General features: G+C 36.4%; 2 protein-coding genes and 1 gene segment (V, D, J or C); 1 reads left to right on the top strand and 2 right to left on the bottom strand.

Annotated features, from left to right (window-relative positions):
• The first annotated feature begins 9,537 nt into the window (after positions 1-9,537).
• LOC137013704 (tripartite motif-containing protein 16-like protein) lies at positions 9,538-12,305 on the top strand. Its single transcript, XM_067377663.1, has 5 exons — positions 9,538-9,679; positions 10,563-10,595; positions 10,683-10,754; positions 11,007-11,146; positions 11,889-12,305. Exons 1-5 carry the CDS (start codon positions 9,538-9,540, stop codon positions 12,303-12,305), a joined length of 804 nt encoding a protein of 267 aa, XP_067233764.1.
• An 879-nt stretch (positions 12,306-13,184) lies between these two features.
• Positions 13,185-13,719, bottom strand: LOC137013990 (Ig kappa chain V-VI region XRPC 24-like). The segment is given in 2 exon segments: positions 13,185-13,552; positions 13,642-13,719. Coding segments are annotated over 2 exon segments (384 nt in total).
• Positions 13,720-17,840: 4,121 nt separating this feature from the next.
• On the bottom strand, positions 17,841-24,258 carry LOC137013703 (uncharacterized). Its single transcript, XM_067377661.1, has 5 exons — positions 23,526-24,258; positions 23,304-23,436; positions 21,673-21,971; positions 20,329-20,673; positions 17,841-18,199 (listed from the first exon to the last, which is right to left on the bottom strand). The coding sequence occupies exons 1-5, from the start codon at positions 23,572-23,574 to the stop codon at positions 17,841-17,843; spliced, it is 1,185 nt and encodes a 394-aa protein (XP_067233762.1). The 5' UTR covers positions 23,575-24,258.
• Positions 24,259-24,563: the final 305 nt, after the last annotated feature.

The following is a 24,563-nucleotide window of genomic DNA, read 5'->3' as shown; positions in this document are numbered from 1 at the left end:
TTAAACTAATCTTGGTATTGATATTACTGCCGACTCTTTAGAACAGTGGCAAGGAAAACTAACTTTAATGAGCTCTGAGAGCCCCCTAGTGGTCGGGAGCATTTCCGTTGTGTTGTGGCTTTATTCCGTTGTGTTGTGGCTCGATTCTGTTGTGTTGTGAACTTATGTTTGCTTTTTTAATTTTGTTGTGTTGTGCACTACTGGGCCGCCGTAGTTTACAGTATGGATGACGTGTGCATTAGAGTGCAGAATGTGTTTTGAGAATGAGAATGTGTTTAGAGTTTTGCTGAAAAGTCTAAGATCTGCATATTGTGTTTTACCATGTGAAATAGTTTAGGTATTGACAACAGACTGCACAATTAGCTAAATGTGGTCAGGCAACTGAAAACTTTGTTCAGCCAATGGGTTTTAGTGCTATAGCAATTGAGAAAACGTCTCAGGTTACCATGGTTCCCTGAGAACTATGGGGAACCGTCACTCGTGACAGGTGTTCGAAATGCCAAGAATCACAACCCTCCAATCCTATTGGCCGGCGACAGCCTATGACATCGAACGGCACGAACCGTGACGTATAAAGGGAACGTCCGGGGAAGTAGTCAACACCTTCTCGTCTTTGAGGGACTGTTCAGCAGGCATTCCGAAGCATGGCAGGGAAGCACAGAGTCTTGTTCCCTGTTCTCAGGGAACCATGGTTACATGCATAACCTGAGATGTTCCCTTTCGAAAGGGAACTCAACTCTGCGCTGATTGTGCTATGGGGAACGATATACCAATGCCGCCATGCTAGAGGAGAGTGCATGCCCAAAAAGTCTGGACAAACATCCGGCAGTTCCAGGGAAAAACCGGGAGCCACTTCTCCAAGGCTGTCCATAACAGCATTCCCTACGGCCAACAGCCCAAGCTGAGCCTAAAAGAGGCCTTCCGTGAAAGGCCTACCAAGGCTGCTAAAGACATCTGGGACCAACAACCCGTAGGAAGTGTGACGATTTTGAAAGGGAAACTGTAAAACAACCAGAAAAAAAATAACCTAATGTTAAAAAGTGTTACACTGTAAACAAAGTCAGTAAAATATACAGAAAAACACTGTCAAATTCCAACGGTAATGGAGCGTAAAACCAAAAACTTCCTTTTACTGTAATAAATAGATTGAATAACCGTTAATTGTGAGACTGGATAAAACTTTGTTTTTTACTGTAATAAAATGTTGAAATTATAAATATTTTCTGTGAAAACAAATAAATATGCATACATTTTACAATTAAATATTGTAATGTTGAAAATGTCTAAAAACCTTAGATTTTATGGTATTATTTGAGTAAAACTACATCTTATGGGGTTGTGCACATTGGAATTCACGGTAAAGACATTGTCAAATTTACGGTAAAATACCGGCAGCTGTGGTTGCCAGGAATATACCGTGAAAAAAATGTGGAATCTGTAAAAGACAATACGGTATACTGGTTTTGTAACCCTAAATTTTACAGTAGACAACATTTTTTTTTTTTTTTACCAAAATCATGGTAGAAAAAAACAAATATATTTGTCAATTATACAGGTCCACTATTTGGATGTCCAATCATGACCCAACTTGGACGTCATCTTGACGTTCAACATTTGACCTTTGAACGGGGTAATTTTTTTGGACATCATTTGGACGTCAATAACAGATGCATGAAATTGACATGATTAATATGTAATATTTGTTTTATAGGGCCTATCAACATGATTAATACATGAAGAGCTCAGATGCAAAAGCCTCTAAGTGCCATCTGAAATTTTCTTCTAGAATTATCATTTTTATCAAGCTTGTATATTTAAGTTCAATAATTTCACTTAAATGGCAATGCAAATTACCTATTAATTGTCATTTAAGTGAAAGTACTTAACTATACCACAGTAAAATCCCCAGTGTTAAATTAACACCCAAAGTGAAAATATGAGTCCATCTTACCGGGTGTTAAAAAGTAACACTGAAGCAGTGTTAAAGTTAATGAGATAATTGATTGATGATTGATTGATGATTGACAATTAATGGAGACACCTGATGATGATAATAAGCAGAATCACTGAAGAAACAACAAGAGAAAAAGAGAGAGACACAACATCTACAGCTGTCTTCCAGCCATTAAACATTATTACACTTATTATTAACCAGTTTGATTTGATTTCTGTCATACATCAACAAAAGTTCTTACTGAGAATGAACAGATGTTTAGATGATAATGTTTGAATGAAAGTTTAGTTTGAAGTCACCATGATGGTGAAAAGCATTTCCTTTAGTTGTGCCCTTGACTCTATTAACATTAATTTATCTCTGGCTGCTCCAACTTTGTGTTTGTAAAGCACGTTTGTTATGGTCAGAGAAACTATGATCTGGGCTGTGTTTCCAAGTAGTGATGTGAGCTAAAGTTGATCAATTTAGGTTTACAATGTTTTGGGAATCACAGTCATAGTGGTTTTGTTTTGATGACATCCTTTTTGTGAAATGGTTAGATTCATTGGTGACATCCAGTATTGATGGTCAAATAGATGTTATATTATTTCTTTCCAGTAAATGTGTTACCACTTGAAATCTAGAAGAGCTTTTATAATCTGACTACTCAAGCAAACACACACACACAGACATCAAGAATCAGCATATGATTCTCAAGAACGGTGACGATAAATAAATACAAAATACTGACAAACAGATCAACTCTGAACATCACAAAACAAGCTACTGTCACAACAAAACAACAGAGAAATAAAGCAAACCTGAACAATCTACGAAAATTACAGGACAATTCAGCTGCATAATTTATTCATGCAGCAATGCATGATGGGAGCCATGGATGAGTTTTGATTGGTGGCTCCCATCATGCACTGCAACATGAAGCACTTTGTTTGATTGTCACCATTGTTGAGGGTCATATGCTGATTCTTGATGTCTGTGTTTTGTTTTATTTTTCTCTGTTCTTCAGATTATAAAAGCTCTTCTAGATTTCAAGTGGTAACAGATTTACTAGAAAGAAATAAAACATCTATATGACTGACAACACTGGACTTCACCAATGAATCGGACCATTTCACAAAAAATGTCATAAACAAAACAAAACCATCATGACTGTGATTCCCAAAGCATTGTAAACCTAAACTGGTAACCTTTGGTTCACATCACTATTGGGAAACACAGCCCAGATCCTATTTTCTCTGACCATAACAAAGTGCTTTACAAACACAAAGTTGGAGCAGCCAGAGATAAATTAATGTTAATAAACAGAGTCAAGAGACCAGCTAAAGGAAATGCTTTTCACCATCATGGTGACTTCAAACTAAACTTTCATTCAAACATTAACATCTAAACATCTGTTAATTCTCAATAAGAACTTTTGTTGATGTATGACAGAAATCAAATCAAACTGGTTAATAGTAAGTGTAATAATGTTTAATGGCTGGAAGACAGTTGTAGTTGTTGTGTCTCTCTCTTTTTCTCTTGTTGTTTCTTCAGTGATTCTGCTTATTATCATCAGGTGTCTCCACTAATTGTCAATCATCAATCAATCATCAATCAATTATCTCATTAACTTTAACACTGATTCAGTGTTACTTTTTAACACCCGGTAAGATGGACTCATATGTTCACTTTGGGTGTAAATTTAACACTGGAGATTTTGCTGTGGTATAGTTAAGTACTTTCACTTAAATGACAATTAATAGATAATTTGCATTGCCATTTAAGTGAAATTATTGAACTTAAATATACAAGCTTGATAAAAATGATAATTCTAGAAGAAAATTTGAGATGGCATCTGAGCTCTTCATGTATTAATCATGTTGATAGGCCCTATAAAACAAATATTACATATTAATCATGTCAATTTCCTGCATCTCTTATTGACATCCAAATTACGTCCCAAAAAATTACCCCATTCAAAGGTCAAATGTTGAACGTCAAGATGACGTCCAAGTTGGGTCATGGTTGGACGTCCAAATAGTGGACCTGTATAATTGACAAATATGTTTGTTTTTTTCTACCATGATTTTGGTAAAAAAAAAATATGTCGTCTACTGTAAAATTTAGGGTTACAAAACCAGTATACCGTATTGTCTTTTACAGATTCCACATTTTTTTTCACGGTATATTCCTGGCAACCACAGCTGCCGGTATTTTACCGTAAATTTGACAGTTTTTTTATTAACACAACCCCAAAAGATGTAGTTTTACTCAAATAATACCATAAAATCTAAGGTTTTTAGACATTTTCAACATTACAATATTTAATTGTAAAATGTATGCATATTTATTTGTTTTCACAGAAAATATTTATAATTTCAACATTTTATTACAGTAAAAAACAAAGTTTTATCCAGTCTCACAATTAACGGTTATTCAATCTATTTAATACAGTAAAAGGAAGTTTTTGGTTTTACACTCCATTACCGTTGGAATTTGACTTTTTTTTACAGTGCAGGAATTTACCGTAAAATGTGTTTTTTACTGTCAAAGGTTTTAATAAGGTTTAACATATTTCTGTTATTTTTACAGTTATTTACCATAATAGGGTCTATTAAAAAAATGACCATGTTTTTAACAGTAAAAGACTGTAAAAATGCTGCGGTGAAAAACTATTAATTGGTTTACAGAAAGTTTCCGTACTATATACGGTGAATAACTGTGATAAATCTAATGGTACATTTAATGTAATTTTATGGTAAAATACCATTAAATTCACAGTTTTTGGAAGTGAAAAATAACAATTCATTGTAAATATTACAGTGAAAAACCATAAATTAACATTCCCACAATTCCCTGCGTGACACTTCACATTTGATATATTTTCGTTGAAATAACTCTGTTTCTTCTTAGTTTTTCTCATTTTTTTCTAATCAGTTATGTACATTAGGGTTTTATGTTACATTTAATGTTGTTAAATTAATGTTTATTGCATTTTTAAAATTTCTTGCATGTTACCATGATGGTGTTTAAGTGTGTGTGTGTGAATGACACTGTGTGCGCATTCTTTATGTTAGTGTTGTCTTTCTCAGCTTGTGGAAAAGCTGCTTGTGATGAACTTTGATTCATCATGTGACTCTCATCACCACTGTGTTTGGTGACTGTCAGTGTATTATAAAGGTACAAAACAGATATTAGTACTTCATTAGGTTGGTAAATTAACATTTTATCAGTTAGTGAAATACCTTATCTTACCGTAAATTTAACAGTTTTTTTTTATGTTGCAACTGTATTTTTTTACGGTAAAGTTCTGGCAACCACAGCTGCCATTTTTTTACCGTAAATTTTACTGGGATTTTTTTTACAGTGTATTACTGTTAAATTAACAACAAATTACTGTATATATTATTATATTATAACTTTTTTTTTACTGCAAATATCCGTAAAAAGCTATGGAAAGTTGCATTTTTTACATAAAATTACTGTATAATTGACGAATCTATTTGTTTTTTTCTACCATGATTTTGGTAAAAAAAATACGTTGTCTACTGTAAAATTTAGGGTTACAAAACCAGTATACCGTCTTTTACAAATTCCACATTTTTTTCACTGTATATTCCTGGCAACCACAGCTGCCGGTATTTTACCGTAAATTTGACAGTTTTTTTTTAACAGTGTAGATTTTGCTGTATTTGGCTGAGTAGTTGTTTGGGTGGCTTTTCAATGTATTAGATTTCTCTAAAATATAATGTAAGTAAGTAAGCTTGACCTTGAAGGGAGAAGAATTTATTGAAGGTAGTAACACACCAGTTCTTCAGCAGTGATAATAGCATGTCAGCCTTCAAAGAATATTATAATCCCTGAATTATAGGTTATAAAATGATATCATCATCCCCAGAACTTTCCTTAGCTTCCTTTGCCATAGCAAATGTCTTTAACAGACACACAGTTACAACAACAAACTAATCACCATAATGGCGACTTTCAAATGAAACTATCATTGTCTCAACACTCTTTTGTAAGTCTTTGTTTTAACAACTTAAATTCTGAGTGAAAAAATGCTTAAGGCAATCAGTTTCCACACACTGTAAAATATTGCCTTGGTTTAACTCTTGAGGCAACTATTTGCATCAGATTTAAGAGTCAACTAATTTGTGTTTGACCAATTAGACTAAAAAATGTCAATGTAAAGTGTTCATGCTGCCTAGTTCAAGTTGTGCAGCTGATTGTAAAGTGACACGTGTGAGCGCTGCAGCAGGTGATGCTCGTGTCCTTGACTGTCTCTCACACATGCTGCCGATCGACACCTGATTTCAGAGGCAGGTGTCATCGCATTACACACTAAAGACAAACACGCTAAACATGCACTAGAGATTGACCTCATTTAGAATGGCACAACTATACATTAGCGAGTGTAAAATCTATTGCTTCAAACCCCGCGTCCTTAGAGTAGTGTGAAATGATTTATTTGAGTGTTGTCTAAAGCGTCTGAATCAGGTTATGACACAGCATTTGAATTAAAGTCATAAATGAGTTCAAACTACACCAAACATCTAGAATGAGCATTTCTAAACACATATTATTGTAATATTTCATTGTAGAATAAGAAAAGCAGACATGTAAGAAAAATAATATACTCAAAATAATAATGACATTTTATTTTACATTTATTTTACAACTGTAAAATTACAATACCAATATTTATCTTTATTGCTTTATGACTTAATTACTGTCTTAATACATTTTCAAATGCACTCCACTTGAAAATATGCAATGCATGTATTTATTTAATTAAATTGCAACAAGGATTAATCAAGGAGCCCTGCTAAGGGCTTTTTTGTCAGATACAAACAGCATACTACCATACTATTTCTGCAGTACATAAGAGTATAATTTCTTCATGCATGAAATATCTGGAGTAGCATACTACTCACTCAACACATTTGTCATGGGATATTGTCTGTGGTTGCACTTGATATTTTTAAACCATAGGAGGCAGTACAGTGTACAGTATTGGGTCAGTATTGCATTCTGAACATAGTGATCTTGTTTTTTGTTTCTCTTTGCGCATCACCTTTTAGGAAGGCCTTAAAGTCAAATTTATTTTACAGTATATTTTATACATGTTTAATTTGATTGTTATTTTCTTTTGATTCCACAGTTTGTCCAATAAACAAAACATGATCACTGGATATAAATAGTTCATTCAATTGTATAGATATTTTTTAAAAGTACACATTTTCTGTAGTCTATATGAATACATTAAATGTTTTGTCACAAAAGAAGACAAGCATTTTGGGTCAAATTGTAGCAGGAATAGAAATAATTCCTTCCTTAATTTTGTTTCTCCCTTGTATACACACACACACACACACACACACACACACACACACACACACACACACACACACACACACACACACACACACACACACACACACACACACACACACACACACACACACACTATTAAGTAGGTTAGAGAAGGTCACTTTGGCATTTTGACACATTTAAACACACACACACAGATGAAGGATTTATGTGTTGTCCGATGTCTATTCTGTTTCAGTATGACAGCTCAATGACAGCCATATACATACCACACACACACACACACACACACACACACACACACACACACACACACACACACACACACACACACACACACACACACCGTACTGCATCTCACATCTGTCTATTTGTGAAGTTCTGTGTATTTATATTTTAAAACTGACTCTGAATTCACAGAATGAACACAAGAAGGGAAATGAATGATGCATTACAGTTTTTTTCGACTGCTTACACACATTTTAAAAATTTTGCCTCTTTTTTAAAAACTTTACACACAAATCCAATAATTGCACACACAAAATGCACAATGCCTTACATCTATTGCAAAATGAAGCACTGCATTCAAAATATCACAAACACATCTCAAAAGCAAATATTTGTCTTACGTTGCAAACACCTTTGCCACAATATTCTGTTTTTGGATATATCATATACACAGTTATTCAAAACTTAAAGTTCTTCTTTTTATGAGTTCCTGTGTACATTTCTGTACAAGACTGAAACTAATTGGCAGAGAGATGTTGCAAAATTCACAATAAACACAAAAGCAAGATTGAAACCAAACTAATGAATACTGTAAGCATTTGTGGTTGTGAATACAGTATTACACGGTAGGAAAGCAAAGAAATACATCAGTCATGTGTAGTTCAGTCACAATGGTTGTGTTTGAAAAAGCAAATCAAGATACTTACTGTTAGATTTGTGTGTTACATAGAGAATTGTGTGGTGTGTTTTGCAAAAAGTGTTTTATGAAATTAAAAACTGAGTTGAAGGCCGAGAATTAGAGCATGGTTTTGCAGATTTGGTGTGTGGTTCAGGTGTTTGAGTGTCAGGTTTCAGAAACTGTGTGACAAGTAAGGATTTTGTGTGTAAGCAGTTGTAAAAAACTGTAACAATTGAAATATTAATATATTAAACAATTGTAATTTTGAAAACAGCTGTGCAGCGCCATGCTAAAATATCCTTTCAGTTTAGATGAATGTCAGAAAGTTGCACAGAAAAAGAATGAAAAACGGTAAGAGTCATCAAATACAATCCGAGAGGATACAAGTCAAGTTCAGGCAGATGAAAATTATATTAAATGCACAATGATGCAAGTAAAAAAAAAGATAAAACAAAATACAAATATGAGATTCAGTGTGTTGGACACAGGAACAATACTGATATGATTGGTTAAAACAGACATTACTCACAATTTTTACTATCCCTGATATACTGTCGTCATCCATGGATGTTGTTTCCTCAGTGAAGGATAAGTGCTCTGCGGGAAGGTTAAAGTTTCAGAGGAGACATGCGCATGCATTCTGTGCCGTGTCCGCATGTATTTTAGAACTGCTAATCTCTGGATCATATAAAAGTGTGAGAGGAATGTGTCTGTGGAATTTAATCCATCAATTCTGAAATGTACCAGCTGCACACACACACACACACACACACACACCTTTTCTTTCTTTACTCCGCGTTACTTTCTCAATATCAATTTATCATTAGTGCCATTCACTTGTGAAATTTTTTTGCCCACATGAGGAACAGTCAACCTTCCCTATGACCTAATAATGAAATAAAGAAAACCTAGAAAGTTTTCTTTAAAGGTTAGATTTAGAGGATAAATAATATTTTTAGCTCATACAGTGGACAGTCCCCACCAAAAACAAAACAAACGTTGTCTGTGAATCTGTAGCCAAAATCTATTTTCAAATGCTGTAAATTGTCCAAGAAAGTTGACAAAAGCTCAATTTAATACATATGAAAAATAAATTAAAAATAAGGTTTAAATGATCATGTTTGGGAATCTACTAATTAGCATAATAATAATTATTCTATTTTTTATTCAAAGTAGAGTCTGCGGCAAGTGCCCCTTTAGATAGGGTAAAATGCGTGTATGTGTGTGTGTCAGTTGACCCAGTTTGTGATCCGTTCCCCCCTCCAGTGATGTGTCTGTCTGTGCATTTGTGTTTCTGATGTCCTGCCTTTATTTGGCCAAAGTTTGCCTTTGGAAACGCCCTCCTTAATGGCCACGTGCCCATTATATGTCGACTATAAAAGAGCCGCTGTGCCTTACACACAACACGATCAATATCCAGACACATTACATCCAGACCAACTCAAACTCAATCATCAAAATGCCTTCAAGCCAAAGAATCCTGATGACACCTCAAACCAAAAAGACAGGTAAAACATTACTATCATAATTAAGAACTAACCGGTAACACTTAACAATAAGGTTCATTAGTTAAACATTAGTTAATGTATTAACTTACCATGAGCAATACATTTGTTACTGTATTTACTAATCTTTGTTAACATTAGTTAATGAAAATACAGCTGTTCATTGTTTGTTCATGTTTGTTCACAGTGCATTAACTAATGTTAACAAGATTTTAATAATGCATTAGTAAATGTGGAAATTAACATTAACAATGATTAATAAATGCTGTATAAGTGCAGTTCATTATTAACCAATGTAGTTAACTAACCAATAAATCTCAGAATGTTTCTGTTGCATTTTAAACTAAAATATAAAAATAGAATCATTAACACAAACTATAATACTATATTATTATACTAAAATAACACTGCTCTGAACTTAGTTGGCTTAACTGCTATAAATCTAAATAATAAAACAGGTTTAAAGGCATAAAATAGGGACATTTATTCATTATGTAAAATCCATGAATGCATTTTAATAATAGCACATCAGAATTACAGAAAAAATGCTGAATGATTTTTCTGAAGTATGATGTGATCTTGTGTCAGTGTCGTCGACTGGTATCAGGTTGCCACATTATCAGAAGTCTGAACAAGTGCTGAATGATTTTAAACTGGGCTATTGGGTCAGTGGGTTACTCTCACACACACTTACAGTACATGCCGCGTGTCTGATGACGTGTCCTCGCTGGCTGAATGTCAGACTGAGAACAGACCAGCACATGCACACTACTTTAATTTGACAGGATAAATCATGTCCTCATTGTTTGTCCTCTTAAAAAGATCATCTATTGGCACAAACCCACACTTTATTGATTGTTTTCAACATCTTTTTTCTTTCTTCCAGGAAGGAAAATCAAAGCTGGAAATGCTCCTCCTGGTATGACTAAACATCTAAATCCTCTCTGCATGCCTACAAATGATAATTGCCGAAGTCTAAATCTGCACTGATATTTCTCACATTCTCTCTCTTCAGAAAAGCTTCCAGTTTATGAGCCGAACATCCCAGAGCCGACGTCCAGAGAGGAGCTGCTGAAATGTGAGTCTCACACACAGAACAAGAGTCAGATAGCAGTACTGACCTGCTCCTTTCCGGTCTGAACCAGGGTTATCATCGTTAACTATAGCTGAAAACATACTGAAATTAAATAATAAACCTTATTTTATATCTGCCAGTTGCCAAGGAAATGTTTTCATTTTTGTACTAAAATAACTAAAATTAAAAACTGATTAAAAAACTTTATAACTGGACTGAAATTAATTGGCGTAACTGACTGGTTTTTCATCTTAGACTGGTTCAATATTTCACTGGATGAACAAACTGCCAATAAAATGCTGTGGCTGACAGAGGGCGGGGCTAAAGTGTCCCGCATGACAGATGAGGTGTGTCCTTACCTGGACAGACCAGAGAGATTTGACCACAGCCCTCAGGTGAATCACACACACACACACACACACACACACACACACACGACAGAATTTAAGAACCGGTTCCCTTTTAAATCATAAGTGTGATTTTTCATGGTCTCCATTAGTTTGAAGTTGAACTGGAATTTTAATCGGAATTACAGAGAATAGTCTTACTTAAAGGATTAGTTCACTTCAGAATGAAAATTTCCTGATAATTTACTCACCTTCATGTCATCCAAGATGTTTATGTCTTTCTTTCTTCAGTGGAAAAGAAATGAAGGTTTTTGCAAAAAAACATTCCAGGAAACATTTGTGTAAAACATTTTGGACTTCACTGGGGACCATTGTGTGCAAATGTCAGTTTCAGTACACCTTTAAAGAGCTCTACACAATCCCAGACGAGGAATAAGGATCTTATCTAGCGAAATGATCGGTCATTTTCTAAAAAAAAAAAAAAAAAAAATGATATACTTTTTAACCACAAATGCTCATCTTGCACTGCTCTGTGATGTGCCACGCAGAATGTAATCATGTTGGAATTTTTTTTCTGCTATGCGACATGACAATGTCAACTCCAGAATTTCTGCCATCTTTAATAAAATTATTAAATATTATTACATCCAATATGGCGTGATAAATATATAAAACCATATACTTTGCAAGAATTCTCAAATTCTGAATGTGCCACAACTCACAAAAACACACTTCATAATTCTGATATCTTTGTCTCTCTCATGATAATGAATTGTGTGTGTGTGTCCAGGTGCTGTGTAAGGAGTCTGTCTGGGCGTCGCGCTGTTATTGGGAGGTGCTGTACTCTGGCTGGGTGGTTATAGGGGCGGCATACGAGGGTGCGGGGAGGAGGGCAGGAGACGGGCCCTGTGGCCTCGGGGAGAACGAGGAGTCCTGGGGTCTGGGTTGGGCTGGATCCTGCTATGAAGCCTGGCATAAAGGAATCAACAGCAGGGTGGAGGACGCTCATCAGTGCTGCACTATAGGAATCTATGTGGATCAGCCCGCCGGCCTGCTCTGCTTCTACGCCGTGGAGACAGAACAAGATTCACAGAAGAAACAAGTGAAACTTCTTCACAGGTTTAAGAATCCCATAAAGGAGAAAATTCTGCCAGGATTCTGGGTGGGAAGACAGTCCTCTTGTTTAATACTCAACAAAGAGGAATGAGGAGAACAGGTGACAAAATCACACAACTGGACAGAGGTCAGGGAGAGAAACTGTGGATTAAAAATGTATATAATAAATAAAATTAGCTATATGTAACATGGTTTTACAGTTCAGACTACTCTTTGGTTGTTGCAATTATATATGATATTGAACTTTAAGTTTTGTTTTAGACACAAACATTAAATTGTCTAATAATAAACCTGGCATTGTACAGTATGTTACAATTGTTAACTCTCTGATGAATTGCTTTTGTAAGTCACTTTAGAGTTTTAGTGCTGAGGTGTGAAATACACAGTTCACTTTGCATTAAAGCTTCCTTTATCAAACATGAAATCCAGTGTGTGTCGGACTGCATCATTGATCAGTGTGTCGTTCATTCAAAGTCCTGCACTAAAGTTTCAGCTGCTTTTGATTGATTGTAATAGTTGAGAACAGCTGCATTTAGCAGGAAATGTCAAATGAAGCTCTTGGGGTTTGAACATGGTCACTGGAGACGGAGCTGCTCTATTCTGAGAGGATCACAATCACTAAACCTGCCAATGCAAATGTGATTTTCACCTCAAACTCACAGTTTCACTCTTTGATTGGTTCAACGCTCTCAACTGGAACACTTTCACTTCTGCTCATGAGAAATGAGTTATGAGTAATACATTTAGAAACAGCTTTAGATGAAGGAGCTGCTTGAAAAACATCTGCATGTTACTGATCCACCATGACTTTAGTGTAGTTTAATGTACAAAAACAAAACAACATATGACGCCATTATTGTTAGTTTGATTTCATATCAATTTACACTCTGTTTGTCCTCTGTGTGTCAGTAGTGTGTGAAAGTGTGTGAAAGTGTGTGAGCAGCTGCAGTATGAGTTCAGTCACTGTGACTCTGACTGACGGAGGTTTTTGTACGACTCTTTATCACTGTGTGAACACACGTTGACTGTTTGGATAGTGGAAACTTTGACAGTAATAATGTCCAGCATCTTCAGTCTGGACTCCACTGATGGTCAGAGTGAAATCACTGTTAGATCCACTGCCACTGAATCTAGATGGAGTTCCTGACTGGAGGCGGTTGACATAATAAATGAGGAGTTTAGGAGTTTCTCCGAGTCTCTGTAAGTACCAGGCCAAACGATCCCCATTACTATCCTTGTACACATTACTGCTAGTTTTACAGTGTATTATAAGTGTTTGTCCTGGTTGAGCTGCTGTCACTGAGGGACTCTGAGTGACGGTGATCTGTCCTCTACACTCTGAAACACACAACAAGAAGAAAATCAACTCAAAACTTTGACAATATACTTGAAGAAATGAATTGATATCAAACTTGTGCTCCACAAACCTTGAGCAAACGCTGTGAGAGTCCAGATGAAGATGATGATGAAGGTCATGTTGATGAAGATTGTTGTGTGTGTCAGTGATGAAGTGTTAAACTCACAGCACTATAAACACTCTCAGAGCACTGAAGCATCTGATCAATATGCAAATGAACTCATTCTGTATTTAAATGAGGCTCTAAATGAAGGTTCAGGAGGAGCTTGTTCATCTCATCCTGTCAATCACAACATCAAATATGTATCATGTAATTATCAATATACTGTGAACTTTAAAAATGTAGCATAAAATTTAGGACAATTCAAAGCATGTGAAAAAACATTGTGTGAAAATGAAATGTAGATGAAACTTATCATCATCTAATCAAAATCACATGAGCAAAAGTGCTTTAGTGATCATCAGCTCGACTGTAATTCGGCTGCAGGTACGAGACCGCAGGTGATCACAGCTGTACTGATGACAGAAACCCTTCAACAGTTTTATTCATGTTATCCTGCACTACATCACTGTGCCGCTAGAGGACGGTGTGAACAGACAGACACACTGATGAACAGGAAAGGACGAGGTAAATAATAATGAGTTAATGCAGTGATGAATTTATTCGATGGGGCTCCAGTGTGTATTTAAATGGTTAAACACTATATATTATAGCACTATGTGCAATTGCGCCACCCAAAGTGACAAACAGGTACTGTAGTCCTGGCTGTAACAGGTTATATGGCCAATGTAAGACAAACTCTTGGTCTTTAGACAGCTTTAATGCACATGAACATCCTCTAGCATAACAGGATTAACTTGTAGCTTGAATTGTTATTGGGATCTTTTACAGCTCAGAAACTTCAATCCAGAAACACTTTGATGAATGAATGATCTGTAAGTGTTTTGGAGATTTTTTTTTTTTTTTTTTTGCAAATTAATTACATTGGGCTTTATTAAACTTTATGAAACTATAATGAATTTAGGCCTATATGCATTTTTTATACTACAAGTCAATCTATTGAACCATTTACAGACTTTCATAAAGAGATCTGAAAGGATTTGTTGTCCTGTGGCTCCCTCTGGTGGACAGCATTAGTGTTATGACCTTCATCTCTGAATCCCATTCATATAAATGACTGATTTAAAAAAAGTTCCTGAAACTCTGCATGTTTACTCAGAAAGTCTTGTTGTCCATGTGTATGAAGTTCTGTGAATTTTGGATTCAAACATTCAAACTGATGGAAACTGATAGAAAAATAGATTTCTTCTCCTGTGGTTCCCTCTAGTGGACAACATTAGTACAACATGTTGTAGTCCGTCAGCCATTGTGAGTTGCTAAAAACTTTTTTCGATCTCCTAAAGCACTTGACCGATTCACACGAAATTTTGCACGTCATCTATAGACACTAATGACAAAAGTTATCAAAAGGATTTTAATTAGTCAAAGCGTTTAGAAGATAGTTCATTTAGCCATGGCTCAATACCAGGCACGTGCACACATAGACAAAAAAGGGGCTTGAGCACCTGCCCTTTTTCTTTCTCGAGAGAAAGTGCCCTTTTTTTTCTAGGGTGCTTTTTTTTTAATAAATTAATATTCCTCTTTGCGCACAGCTTCCCTGTCAAACAAATATATTTACTGAATAAAACAAATTAAAAAAATACTATATCAGGTCGGCATTGTCGAGTTCAGATGCCCTCACTCCGCGACGCGCCATTCATGCCCGCACGCTCGCGCGCCCCGCCCTTCCTCACCCCACCTCGAGTTTGCTGCTGGCTGAAAACTTGTGACAGCTATTCCCGTGAAAATGCAACTGCTGTCTGGCGATGAGAAGCGAAAAAGAAAAAAAGCTCTAGATGGATGCATCCCGTGCATTTCTTTCAGGTAGGCTAGCCTATGTTCACAAACCTGAAATTTTGGCTATTTATGGTTATTTTTACATGTAACGCTGCATTAATAGTTTGACCACCATCAACGCATCTGCCTGATTTGATACTAATTTATGTTATATTATAATTTCAATTATTTTACTGTGCTATGCATTGCGTTTTGAACCATGGTGAAGATAACTGTAGGGCTGTCAATACCAGAAGAGGATCATTCCATGGACGCACATGAACCGCATTATTAGACAGTTTTCTAAGGATGCATGGTTTATTAAAACTATTTAAAAATCATAATACAGCATTAGCTACATAATTATATTCTTAAATCTACGCACATGATAATACATCAACAAAAGTTTAAACCCTCGCTCTGTCTTTGCATGTTTGGTGTCCACATATTCTTGTTGAAGAAATTACAGTGGCTGTAGCATTTCTATCACAAAGAAGTGGCCGAATATTATTTTTTGCTAATAACATATTTTGAATCATGGTTGGCTTTGATCGTGTATTTGATTGTGCTGTGCTGTCTAACAACAAAAATCAGCACGCTTTTGGTGCCCTCTGCCGGCATTTGTTATAATATATAATGCATTAACAGTTCAGGAAAACAAATTATTGACGTGTTTAAATATGCAGATTAGCTTGTTTTGGTTAATTTAGAATAAATCTACAGATGCAAACAGATGGAGGGTAGTAGGCTTAAAACAAACACCATCTAAATGTGTAGGTTAGGGTTGAGTTTTCTTTCCATTAGAGTAAAAGACATGGCAGCAAAAATGGACCACAATCTTAAAACTGTCCACTTCATGAAAGAAGTATTAATACCAAAAAAAAAAAAAAAAAATTAAAATGATTTATTGATTTAAACAAATTATTAGTGAAACTATGTCCCTCTCCTAGATGCAGTCATTTATTCTAAATATATAGCTTGAAAATAGTTGCTGTTGCCTTCTCTTGTGATAAACCTAGTGAATACTAAAGAAGACCATGGTCTCTATATGTGAATTAATTATTTTGTAGAAATCTGTGGAGTATAAAACAATTGCATGAGTGTAAGGGAAGTCAGGAGTTGTCTTAATATATTTAAGGGTTTATTTTTTTTTTTTAATAAATAGAAGTGCCCTTTTTTTTCCACTTGAGCCCCTGCCCCCCAAAATGTCTGTGCACGTCCCTGCTCAATACACTTATAAAACTATATCTTCTCCACAATCTGATGAATCCAAATTCTGTTGATCACTTGTTTGATGTCTTCAGGGTATCTAGATGATACACAGATAAATTTGGGGTTAAATAGACAAATGGTCTAGGATGAACCCTTCAGTGTTTGGATCTCTGATAATCTCACCTGTGCTCGATATTCTCAGTCGTCTGAAGCTCTAAAATGATGTTATTGACTTCAAATCTTCTCATCTGCTGCAGCCTCATATTTGTGAATGAACTTATTCAGTGTTTCTAGCACAAATCACTGTGACTCTGACTGACGGAGGTTTTTGACTCTTTATCACTGAACCAGGATAGAGGTTGATGATCCCAACTCTGATAGACGTCAGGACTGCTTTTACAGGACATGGTGAATGTGTTTCCTAGATGAACAGATTTCACTGCAGGCGTCTGAGTCGCTTCACCAACTGATTTATTATTATTTATAATGTTTCCTGAGGTGCACTTATAATGTTAATATGATTTTTACATCAAATAATTGTCATCATTTAGAAATAAATTACAGCAAAACTATTACAGCTGTCTAAATGAACGAATGGTGAAAAGTGTTGATTATTGTCTTATATTTCGATCTGTTCATCACAGGGAAGGTTGCAGTGATGAGAAACTGAGCAGATGACAGACAGTCTGTTGATGGTGTGAATGCAGTGATCTCGTCATTACAACTAAATTTCTGCACTCCAGAAATGCTTTCACCATAACTAACAATGCAAACACGATGTAAATCCAGTCAGAGATTGATTGTGTAGTGTAAGAGCGTCACTGATTATAACAGGAGTTTTGGGAAGTGTCCAGATAAACTCTTGCTGTGTGATCGACAGCTTCAGTTCCTCAGATCTTTACTGTATAACTAAGATTAGGAAGAAAAAATAATAAAAGTACATGATCAAAAATATCAATGACTTTAAAATATTGAGTGAGTGGAAATGAGGATAAATAAACCATAAATGATCTAAAAATTATGATAATTATTTGAAGAAATACTGATGAAGCTCAACAAAGCTGATATTAAGATCATATTTGTGTTTCTTCACTGTTGAGTGTGTGAAAGTGTGTGAGCAGCTGCAGTATCAGTTCAGTCAATGTGACTCTGACTGACGGAGGTTTTTGTACGACTCTTTATCACTGTGTGAACACATAGTCACCCACACATTGATTATAAGAATCTGTTCTGCAATGGAAACTCTGACAGTAATAATGTCCAGCATCTTCAGTCTGGACTCCACTGATGGTCAGAGTGAAATCACTGTTAGATCCACTGCCACTGAATCTAGATGGAGTTCCTGACTGGCGACTGTTTGCATAAATCAGGAGTTTAGGAGCTTCTCCAGGTTTCTGTAAGTACCAGGTGAGAAGAGGTTTTCCATCTCCAAAACAGCACTCTGGATCTCTGCTAGTTTTACAGGTCACAGTGACTGATTGTCCAGTTTGAGAGAGCAGCTCTGAGGGAGTTTGAGTCACTGTCACCTGACCAACAGATTCTGTCAAGAGAGAAAGATTAGAAATCACAAACACTTTCACACCCATATATCTTCACAACACATAAAAATAACAAGTAAATAATGTCTGTAATCTTTACTGACACAAACCTCGACATAATACTGCCAGCGTCCAGATCAATATGGTGCTGAAAGTCATTTTTGTTGGTTGTAGGTTCAGTTCTAGTGAAAAACAGTTGTTGATCATGTTTGATGTTTGACAGAGTTATAAACACATGCAGAGCACTGAAGCGTGTGTCGCTCATGTAAAACACTCTCTCTATGCAAACGCTTCAGCAGTGACAGGTTTAAGATGGTTTAATGTGGTTTCATTGAGATTTCACAAAACATTTCACATCTCCATGTTTGATATAAAGAAACATCAGATGGTCTAAATGTCTGATCAACATTGACTTATGAGTAATTTACATATTAAACTGAATATTGACAATAGTTACTTTGTTTTTGCTCATTCAGCTGAAATGGTTCCAAACGAACAGCACATTCCTGAATGAGTCAGTGTTTTCAACAATAATTTCAGAGAATGATTCAATGACTCACTCATAAAGAATAGGTGTGTTCGACTGGAAGCGGAGCTGCAGACCGATCGGTGTATGAGATCAAAGTATCACAAGAGCCATTTGAAATCATACAGAGCCATCTGCTGTCTAATCTCTTCCTGTACTTTGATGTCACACACCCATCGGTCTGCACAACGCTGTTCAAGTCAAACATACCTAATAGTTTCTGGATGAATCAATGTTTTGAATCGGTTGACTTAGGCTACATTCAGACTGTCAGTCCAAATCCAATTTTTGTGCAATTTAAATCCAATCAGATTTAGCAGGTGTGAACAGCCAAAAATCACATGAAATGCAATTTTACAAATCCGTTTTGAGCTCATTCATATATGGTTTGAAATCCTATTCAAATTCTTGAAATCCGTTTTAGCTGATCAGATTTCGCATGGTTTATGTGACTTTCTCACGCCACGTAAAACGTAAATGTCAGAAGTTGTTGTAGGAGTCTTGTTGAAAGTCGCTTCAGAAAGAAGGTTGTGTTGTTGCAAAATGTGGGACGAGCAGAAAATGACAATATAACGGAGACACGTTTTGAGACCAGTGAAGACGACGGAGCAGAATAAAGCCAAACATACCAGCCTCCCTCCGCTGTATTATAAGATGGAGTAGCTTCACAATGTCATGTTGTAAATAAGACAACATCTGTATTGCAAACCCCTCCATGTTGGTTGTTGTTGTTTTTAATGTATGTCTACTAATGCAACATCATTGCCATAGAAATCAATGCAGATATTCAGGAAAACTAAAGAGCCGCATGGACACACAAATCGGATCTGAACAGTTGCGATACACAGTGTGGATGTCAATAATTTTAGATCAGATTTCAATTGGATACACAATTAATCGGATTAAACTGATGGCGGAACATAGGCTTATGCTGAGTTCACACTGCACGATTTTAAAGTCATCAGATCACTGTTTATTTCACACTGCACGACTACCTGGGGTAGCGTTCAGTCACTGCTGTGCACACTACATGATGGATCAGCGACAGAGGGTTTCACATTGCATGACTAGGAAGAATTGCCGTCAACTCTTTCTGGTCCGCAAACTACGTTTCAAAACCAAACACGCGGGAAGTGATAAAGATAATGCAAGGTCATTTTTAATAATTCCAGTCTCGAAATGTTAGCCAGCAAGAATTGCTTTGTCATTTGCGCGAATGAGCACCGATTTGCCTCTGATTTCATTTTTGTTGGCGATTTCGCAAAATCTGTTGGGCTAAAATCAGGCAGTGTGAACTCGGCATTAGATTCATGACTTAATTATTCACTCACTCATTAAGCCAGTCTCTTGTCACCATCTACTGGCATAACAATGTAACTTGCTTTGTTAAAATTTTGTGATCGATTTACAGTGAACGAAAGAAACGTTTTGAAGTGAATTTCTTTATGTAGTATTGTATTGAGTGTCTGTTGTTGAGTGTGTGTGAAAGTGTGTGTAAGTGTGTGAGCAGCTGCAGTATCAGTTCAGTCACTGTGACTCTGACTGACGGAGGTTTTTGTACGACTCTTTATCACTGTGTGAACACATAGTCACCCACACAATGACCATCAGAACGTCTTCTGCAATGGAAGCTCTGACAGTAATAATGTCCAGCATCTTCAGTCTGGACTCCACTGATGGTCAGAGTGAAATCACTGTTAGATCCACTGCCACTGAATCTAGATGGAGTTCCTGACTGGAGGTTGTTTGCATAACGAATCAGGAGTTTAGGAGCTTCTCCAGGTTTCTGTAAGTACCAGGCTAAACCTTCATCTCCACTAGGCCATCTCTGCACATCTGTGCTGGTTTTACAGTTGATGTTCACAGTTTGTCCTGGTTGAGCTGCTGTCATTAAGGGACTCAATATTTCCAAACTCTTGACTGTATTTTCTCTGAATAAAGTGTCTCTGTCTGAGGAGTGAAAAGGTTTATATTTGTGGAAATGAAGTTTAATAGTGGACGAGACACACAATGTTTCCTTCATGATTTCTTTGTCCATCTTAAATTGTAGTGAATTCCTGCAGTTCTTGTGTTTCTTCACATCTGATCTTTGACTCTTTTAACCAAAGCGAGTTTCAGTGAAGTTGATCATGAAAATGACACTTCAAATCTATTACTGCAATATGACTTTCATCAAATTCTTCTCTAAAAACATTCAGATCAACTTATTGAAAGTTTAATGCTGATAAAGTGAATCAAGTACAAACATTATAGAGAAATAATAGTACTTCTGTTTCTAATTTGTTGTTTCGTTCGGACTCTTATTTGTGTTTTTCACTCTAAAAATGCTGCGTTTCTTTTAAGTTTCCATATAGACTGAAAGCCTGAGTTTTTGTGGCGATTCAAAGCTTCATGATATTTTCATCTAAATGTATTTAAAGCTGCTGTCCATAACTTATTTTGGTTAAAATTCATCCCAAATCAATTACTGAGCAAGTACATAACCAATCAGTGTTGAAAACTATTCTTACATTAGCTCGATTCACAACGGTAAGATTGTAATAATGTTTTGTGATTTGAGGTTCGGGTCAGTTTCTGTGGGAAATTGGAGTTTGCGTCATTACGTCACGTCTGTATTCATAAAGAAGGTTGGTAGTGCGATTTATTGTAAAACTTTTTTTCCTCAGTCGTTCAGAACAAAAGTGGCAGACATGTTACGTACTTGTTCAGAGATGGAGACAAAGAGGCAAACTTACAGACTGCAGCTTTAATAATTAATCAGCATATTTACCAGAATGTGAAATGAATTCTGAACATTTTCTCTTTTCATGTGCAGGAGTTTGTGAGCATTAATGTGTTAAAGGAATAATGATGGGATTTTCTTTGACTGTTTTCTTCGCTGTTGGAGAATTTCTCCCAGTTTTCTCTTGAATCCTAATGGAAAGCCACTAGTAACTGATTTCTCTGTGCTTCTCTCAGGCGTCACTCCTCCTAAAGTGAGCGTCCTGCCGCCCTCCAGCGCAGAGATCTCCTCTCTGAACACAGCGACACTGGTGTGTGTGGCCAACAAGGGCTTCCCGTCAGACTGGAGCCTGAGCTGAAGGTGGACGGGAGCAGCAGGTCTCAGGAGAGCAGCGCTGGGCTCCTGGAGAAGGACGGTCTGTACAGCTGGAGCAGCAGCCTGACTCTCTCTGAGGAGGAGTGGATGAAGAGCGTCTCGGTGAGCTGTGAGGACACACGGAGCGGCCAGTCTGCGTCCACTGGAGACACTGTGAGGAGACAGCAGTGTTCAGAGTAGATCTGCTGACTATATGTGTGCTTTTTCAGTCTTGATTTCATTACAATTCAGTCAATAAAACATAATTGTAACATTATGTCCTTTTTTGAACATTTTTGTTTCGGCTCTTTCATTGTATCAGGGCTTTAGCTCATATTTTATAAATAAACTTCACTCAATGGAGCATGAAAACACCTGCAGATACATGATGAAACGAGATCTGCTCAATTCTCAGAGGAACACAATCACAAATGTGACGCAAATGAGTTTAACTCCACTCAGTTTCACTGTTTGACTTGATATTCTGAGCCATATATATATGAAATAAAATACAATTATATGATGTCAAGAGGATTGGAGCAATAATTAAATTAATAAGGGAAAAAAGGAGTTGATTTCCTGCCTTCAGAGACTGACTATAGCGTGAACCAATAACATTTCAGTGTGGCTGTGAAGGATCATTTCATTGGTTGATCTTCAGAACGAACATGCAGCCTCTTCATTGGGACAGAGCCATCAAATATGCTTGTTTCTTTCCTGAATGATTCAGTGTTTTGAACAAATCAGTTGTTTAATAATTAATTGATTCACTCATAAAGTCAGTCTCTTGTCTCCATCTACTGGCGTAACGATGTAACTTGCAGAAAGAGTCTGTAAATCACCAGCACTAATGCTGCAGGTAAACACATCTGTCGTGTCCATGATGGAGGATCTGTTTCTGTCACAAGACTCGACTATGAACATCAGGACTTCTGAAATGAATTAAAATGGACATAAAGGTGGAGATGGAGTGATGGAGGGACGCAGGAAGAATATTCTCACTGGAGTGACGTAAGCTGCTGTTTATATATGCTGCTCTTGTGTTATGATTGACAGCTGAAGATGAATGAACATACATGCTTCTGTTTACAACTACATTTGCTGAAGTTTGTGATTGTGTTCAGTTTACAGTGATCTAAAGAAACCTTTCTGAGAGAATCTCTTTATGATTTAGTGTCTGTTGAGTGTGTGTGAAAGTGTGTGAAAGTGTGTGAGCAGCTGCAGTATCAGTTCAGTCACTGTGACTCTGACTGACGGAGGTTTTTGTACGACTCTTTATCACTGTGTGAATGTAAGATCACCCTCACAATCATTATCAGAATCTGTTCTGCAATGGAAGCTCTGACAGTAATAATGTCCAGCATCTTCAGTCTGGACTCCACTGATGGTCAGAGTGAAATCACTGTTAGATCCACTGCCACTGAATCTAGATGGAGTTCCTGACTCAAGTTTTTTTACAAAATAAATCAGGAGTTTAGGAGCTTCTCCAGGTTTCTGTAAGTACCAGAATAAATAATCATCCCCATCACTATCCCTGTACACATTACTGCTGGTTTTACAGTTGATGTTCACAGTTTGTCCTGGTTGAGCTGCTGTCATTGAGGGACTCTGAGTGACGGTGATCTGTCCTCTACACTCTGAAACACACAACAAGAAGAAAATCAACTCAAAACTTTGACAATATACTTGAAGAAATGAATTGATATCAAACTTGTGCTCCACAAACCTTGAGCAAACGCTGTGAGAGTCCAGATGAAGATGATAATGAAGGTCATGTTGATGAAGATTGTTGTGTGTGTCAGTGATGAAGTGTTAAACTCACAGCACTATAAACACTCTCAGAGCACTGAAGCATCTGATCAATATGCAAACACACTCCAGATCATTTACCTGAAGACAGCAGAAACACTGTTTTGTCATTTAGTATCTTTGCTAATAAATTTCTATTGATCATTTTCAGAAACAGACACTCCTGATTGACTTCATGTTATTTTGGGTGGATCTTCTCCCTCTAAACACTGTTTTAATGATCAGTTTCATTCAGACTTTGATGCTGAGAGCATTTAATACCTGTGCTGCAGATTTGATATCATCATGATACTGTAGAACAGGTCAAAGGTCATCCAATAGAGAATGACCATCTAAATCTGGCTAAAGATTTCATTATGAAGCAGGTCATTAGAATTAGCAGAGTTTAAATCACATGTGTTTGTAAATGTGATGAATGTAGTTTTTGACTAATTATAAAATTTCCTCCTTCATGCAATAACAAGTATTTCTTTTTAAAGATGAATATTTAGTGTGTGTTTTCAGCTCAATCATGCTGATGTTGAGAAGAGCTGCTGTTGAGTCTCATATCAGTGTGTGTGAGTGTCGTTCGTCTCTTTCTCTGCTGGAGTTTGTGTTCATTTGAGTGTGACGGAGGTTTTTGTACGCAGAGGTGGAGATTCCAGGGGTCAGAAAGTAAAAGTCCTGCCATATTTTTATCTCACCTACTGAAGCATTAATGAGATAAATAAGTGATAAATTGAGTGATGATTGAGCATTATTGAAGACACCTGATGATAACAAGCAGAATCACCAAAGGAGAAAATCACAATTTTTAAGTTACCATCATCGAGGTCAGGGTTTGCTTTAGTTGAGCTCTTGATCCTTGACTTTATAATATATGATTTTGATAGGGCAGTTTTAACTGCATTAAAACCAACCAGACAAGCAAAGTTAGAAGATGATCAGGTGTTGGTTATGTTTTCTCAAAATCATT

Source organism: Chanodichthys erythropterus, chromosome 23 (genome assembly GCF_024489055.1).
Source record: "Chanodichthys erythropterus isolate Z2021 chromosome 23, ASM2448905v1, whole genome shotgun sequence".
NCBI lineage: Eukaryota > Metazoa > Chordata > Actinopteri > Cypriniformes > Xenocyprididae > Chanodichthys > Chanodichthys erythropterus.
Note: the sequence above shows the minus strand (reverse complement) of the source record. Positions and strands in the feature narration are given on the sequence as shown.

What these genes read in the sequence shown, in the direction of transcription:
- LOC137013704 (XM_067377663.1), top strand. Translation starts at nt 9,538, where the DNA reads ATGTCGACTATAAAAGAGCCGCTGTGCCTTACACACAACACGATCAAT. An exon ending in AGCTGGAAATGCTCCTCCTG is followed by an intron (nt 10,596 to 10,682) that starts GTATGACTAAAC and finishes TCTCACATTCTC; the next exon opens with TCTCTTCAGAAAAGCTTCCA. An exon ending in GATTTGACCACAGCCCTCAG is followed by an intron (nt 11,147 to 11,888) that starts GTGAATCACACA and finishes GTGTGTGTCCAG; the next exon opens with GTGCTGTGTAAGGAGTCTGT.
- LOC137013703 (XM_067377661.1), bottom strand. Translation starts at nt 23,574, where the DNA reads ATGACCTTCATTATCATCTTCATCTGGACTCTCACAGCGTTTGCTCAA. An exon ending in AGGAGTGACGCCTGAGAGAA is followed by an intron (nt 20,674 to 21,672) that starts GCACAGAGAAAT and finishes TTCACTCCTCAG; the next exon opens with ACAGAGACACTTTATTCAGA. An exon ending in TTGCAGAAGACGTTCTGATG is followed by an intron (nt 18,200 to 20,328) that starts GTCATTGTGTGG and finishes CTCTCTTGACAG; the next exon opens with AATCTGTTGGTCAGGTGACA.